Genomic DNA, 5,516 nt, shown 5'->3' with positions numbered 1-5,516 from the left:
GAGGTTGGAGATCGCTCCTTCAAGGCTACTAACGAGACGATAATTAAACTCTATTGATATGAACCAAGACATCAATCATGCAAGATAAACTTTGTTCAAATTATCACAAGATGTTGCAATGCATGCCGCATTAAAAAAGAATCCAACTTCATTTATTCTTAGATGTTTATAAATTTTAATGTATTTTAAGGTTATATTTACATAGTGGCTAGGAATTACCAATCTTGAAATGCCTAAAAGATCAAAGGTTTTCATTTTGAAAATATATGAAGTCATGTATGTTATATTTATAAAATAGACTTGAAAAATAGAGTAAAAAGAGAAGTTTTGCTATCTTTTAACCCATAGTTAAGTTTATTTACAGTTATATGTAGTTTAGGTTACATATTTAGAATCATCCAAACTTGACATGATCGATTTTTACTTGTGGAGTGATTTGAATCTCAATCAAGTGTTCAAGTGTTCTTGCCTTGAGATATTTGATTAGGTAATAAGGACTCTAAAATTTAAATATGTTTGCCTATGAGCAATTATATGTTAAATAACTTCTTATGAATCTCGCATGTGAGCAAATAAAAAATATACTAAAAAAAAATGTTCGTTTGTGTGAATATTCTTCACTTTTAGAAGTAGTTCAAATCAAGTAGGTATCGTAGTCATGTTGCTGGAGAATATCGGGTTCAAGTAGGTATTATAGTCATGTTGCTAGAGAATATCAAATTTAAGTAGGTATCATATAGTCAGGTTGCTAAAGAATATCGAGTTCAAGTAGATATCATACTCATATTATTAGAGAATATCGGGTTCAAATCAAATAAGTAACGTGATCATGTTACAGTATACTACCCGATTCTTCGATAATTTTAAATGATGGGAGTGAGGAGAGAATAAAGGTAAGTTGAATTAGTGGGAATAGAAACATCCAAAGAGGTGGAAACACCACTATCGTCTACGTCTCTATCAGCATCAGCTTTCTTTTTTGGTCGTTTGGTTTGGAAAATGCATCATCTTCTGCCACCACTAAATGTGACAACTTTTGACTTTTAATATTACTCAAGAACACACCTTTTTTTTATGGTCTTCTTGACACTATTTTTGTTTGTTGAATTATAAAGTAAAATTTAACCCTTTTAACTTGATCAAGTTAAAGCTCTCTATTTTAATTTTAATAGAACAAATTCACGGTGGTAGTTTAATGTCAAGATCAATGCATGATGTACGAAACAAATTCATTGAGCTATCTCATCTGCTTCCACTGATAAAGTAAATGCAACTATAGTTAACCTCGCACCAACTTCAACGACCCTAAATTTAGAATATTTGTTTCAGATTTAGTAGTTTTAAAAAATGAACAGAAATGCATTCATTTGAGATATCGAACAAATCACTCAACTAGTAAGAGAGAGAAAACGCTCAATACACCATCTAATTTGCTTTCCCTTACGGTTTTTAAAATATGTCTGTTAGGGAGAGGCTTTGAGAGGTCAATGTCCCCATGGGCATACCGCCTAGTGCTTGATTCTGATACCATTTGTAACAGTTCAATCCCACCGCTAGTAAATATTGCCTTCTTTAGACTTTCTAAGGGCTTCTCCTCAAGGATTTTAAAACGTGCCTACTAGTGAGAGGTTTTCACACCCTTATAAAGAATATTTAGTTCACTTCTCGGACCAATGTTGAATCTCACAAATAGTCAAACTAATTTTTGAATAATTTAGAACTATTATCCACGATCATGAACTAAATTGTTATTTATAAAATTTTAAGGATAAAATAGAAACACAACTTAAACCCGAGGAACCAAATCGAAAATTAATCTATGTCATGTAACTATGTTATGTTTTCCTTGTTACTTGATGCATGAACCTTCATGTACTACGTCATGTGAACTATGCTAATATGTATCTCCTATGCCTATGAGACATTAGAAAACCATATATGTTAATCATGAACAATATGACAAGAATCCAATATATATGTCTCATATGGATGCTATGTCAAGGAAAAGGATAGAGGTATGACTAGTGACATGAATCTATGCCATGTTTGAATATTATGGGACTTTATGCATTTGGTATGATACGTGCATTGAGATACTTCCCCGTTATGTTTAGTACAAATGCATGCCTTACAATATCTATGTTTGTCATGATATTATGTGGGTCATTTCCCTCCATATCGTTTGGAAGCGTGAGCGTGCGCTAGCCCGACAAGCCAGGCCTAGAGAATACGTATATGAGCATGCCTAGTAGGTCCATGTGTGTGCGCGTGGGTCATGTATAGGAACTACTATATATCGCCAAAACTAGAAAGTAGAGCCCAAGGTCATGTCATAATGTTTTTATAAAAAGATAGGTTCAACAAATGAGTCTACTACTAAGTATTTTTAAATATTTAAGCCATGTGCTACTTTTTTCAAGTAAAGGCAATACACCCATATACGGATGACGACATAGTTGTGAAGACCATAGAATCGAAACTAGGGTAGTTGCATTTATGTTTAAATTATAGCCTTTAAGTTAGATCATGACGTTTTCGTTACTTTAAACTTATTGTTATTTCGCTTCTGCTATTTCATTATACTTCTAATTAAAATGAATTCTAAGAACGTACACAACATAGTTTATAAAATATTTTAAATGATTTTTGTACGTATAAAACAATATTTCAGGCATGTATGTAGGAAAATTGTTACACTTGCCATTCTTGGCCTAATTATTAAGCTCAAATAATTGAGGGCATCCATTGACATAAAAACTTACAAGCTAAGCCTTAAAAGCCGCCCAATATCTGCCAACATGTGCACACAACCGAGCTTCCTTCAACTTGGATACATATCAATTGAGCCACTCATGGGATCCTCCCTTATTCTTCGTCCCTTCTAAACTTAAAATATCGATATCAATAGAAATATCGATGAGATATCGTGTGATGTCCTACATTTGTTGGGGGAAGAACAAATCACCACTTACAAGGACGTGGAAACCTTCCCCTAGCAGACGTGTTTTAAAGCCTTGAGGGGAAGCCCGAAAGAAAAAGCCCAAAGAAGACAATATCTGCTAGCGGTGAATCTAGGTCGTTACAAATGGTATCAGAGCCAGACACTGGACGATGTGCCAGCTTTCTCGCAACTGAAGGGGGGTAGACACGAGACGGTGTGCTAGTAAGGACGCTAGGCCCCAAAGGGGGGTGAATTTGGGGGTGGTCCCACATCGATTGGAGGAAGGATAGAGTGCCAGCGAGGACGCTAGGCCTCAAAGGGGAGTGGATTGTGATGTCTCACATTGGTTGGGGAGGAGAACAAACCACCACTTATAAGGGTGTGAAAACCTTCTCCTAGCAGACGTGTTTTAAAGCTTTGAAGGGAACCCCCAAAGGGAAAACCCAAAGAGGACAATATCTGCTAGCAGTGAATCTGGGCCGTTATATATAGATAAAATATCAATTAGATATCTATATTGAAGAATATTTTTGAAAAAATTATAAAAACAAAAAGGTTACAAATAATAAATAACTTTACACTTTACCAAGTTAAAATACCTATTACTTATATTAAATTAAATGGGTTTTTTCAACGATCTAATAAAAATGTCGATTTACTCCTCATGTCAATGTTAAACTTATAAATATGTTAAAATATCGATAGAAATGTCGAAAAAAATTTAATACCTTGAAGCCATGAACTAATTCATCGAACTTATTTGAACATAACATCACATCCGAGCTAGCTAACGCATCAGTAATCTTTGATTAATAATTCAGCCATTAAAACGTTAAACTTGCCTCAATTCATCATTTTCTAAATCGGGAATACACATGTGAATGATGACATTTATACTTTATATTAAAATGAGAGAGGATAGCGAGTCGTACAAAGTAATGGTAACAATGCATTTATTAAACGTGTGAGTCAGAACAAATAAAAATCTCACTTATCAAATTATGCATCTAACTAGATTACATGTCGTGTCGTAGACTAGACAATGTACTAGCTAACTTGAGCAAATTCTCCCAACGTATATGTGATCGACAAAAGAACGTTGTAACAATCTAAACTCATTGCTAGTAGATATTGTCTACTTTTGCCTTTTGTCTGTTACGTATCGTCGTCAGTCTCACGATTTTAAAATGTGTATGTTAGAGAGAGGTTTTCACACCTTCATAAATGATACTTCGTTTTCCTCTCCAACTGATGTGGAATCTCCCGATCCATCCTTATTGGGGGACCATCATCTTCGCTCGTATACTACTCTGACTCTGATACCATTTATTAAAAGATCATGACCATCCCTAACAGATATTGTTCACTTTGGCTTGTTACGTATCACTATCAACTTCACGGTTTTAAAACGTGTTTGTTAAGAAAAGGTTTCCACGCCCTTGTAAGAAATATTTTGTTCCCCTCTCCAACCTACGTGAAATTTCACAAACGTGCACAACAATTTCATCGCCACATACATTATATTCCAAATGTCTTACTCTCTTAAAATATCTTTGACCGTTGCCTCGACAATGATACCAACGACATCAACGCCAAGGGATAAGTTAATGTGAGCGTTACAAAAGAAAGGTAAAGAAGAAGAACGATCCTGCTAGTCAATAAGAACACTATGATAGAGGTTGCGAGTTAGAAAGTTCAATTTTAATTACGTCCTTGGACTCGAAATTTTTTTACTTTTACCTTTGAATTTAGAAAAAAATTCCCAAGAAATACCATATAGAATTTTTTATTTTTTTTTTAGTTTTATTATTTTCATGCATCCAATAATATCCCATTAATTTTCACGTACCCAAATATGTTAATTTAATAATATACAATAATGCATCAACTTTTATTAATAATTTTTTTTCGGTTCGAAAATGATATAATTAAAAAATTTAGAAGATTAAAAATAAAAAGAATCAAAATTAAATATATGATATAGGGACAAAAATGTAATTCAACAAAATAAATAAATAATCAATAAAAAAGAATATAAAACAGACTAAACTCTCATTTCCCCATTTTTCATTTCCATCTCAAACATCTCTAATCGCCGGAATTCCTTCACCGGCGATGGCCTCCGTCTGCATATCCGAATGCATCAACGACGCCTGTATTATCCCCGCCGGCCGGCCGACGTATTTCAGCTTGCAGCGGTGGCCGGAGGAGGAGGATGGGTCTGTAGAGCCCCGTCGGCCACGGGTGAGAGCGGCGGACGGGATCTCTCGCCGGCAAATGTACTTGAGAAGCTACACCTTCTGCAGGGAGGACACCGTCGTCCATGAGAGTACAGCACAGACCTGCCTTGGGAAGCTCAAGTGGCGACGGAGGCCGGCAGAGATCCGCGGCGGCGGAAGGAGGAGCCGCTGTTTCGCCATCGTGAGGGCCGCCGCTGCGAAGGCTTCTTCCGGCGCCTTGCTCTCCATGTTCCGGCGGTTGCTTTCTTGCGTGGCGAAAGTTGACGGTCGTAAGTGAATTTGTGAAATCAAACGTTGTTTGTCTTCTTCTTTGGTTTTTTTTTTTTTTTTTTTGT

The 5,516-nt window shown here is 35.7% G+C and overlaps 1 protein-coding gene across 1 annotated transcript; it reads left to right on the top strand.

Moving 5' to 3' along the window:
• The first annotated feature begins 5,056 nt into the window (after positions 1-5,056).
• LOC111464745 lies at positions 5,057-5,458 on the top strand. The gene has a single exon (XM_023108986.1). It carries the CDS (start codon positions 5,057-5,059, stop codon positions 5,456-5,458), a length of 402 nt encoding a protein of 133 aa, XP_022964754.1.
• The last annotated feature ends 58 nt before the right edge of the window (positions 5,459-5,516 follow it).

This window comes from Cucurbita moschata, unplaced genomic scaffold, assembly GCF_002738365.1.
Source record: "Cucurbita moschata cultivar Rifu unplaced genomic scaffold, Cmos_1.0 Cmo_Scf00031, whole genome shotgun sequence".
NCBI classification, from domain to species: Eukaryota; Viridiplantae; Streptophyta; class Magnoliopsida; order Cucurbitales; family Cucurbitaceae; genus Cucurbita; species Cucurbita moschata.
The sequence above is the reverse complement of the archived record's forward strand: the minus strand, read 5'-3'. Positions and strand labels throughout refer to the sequence as shown.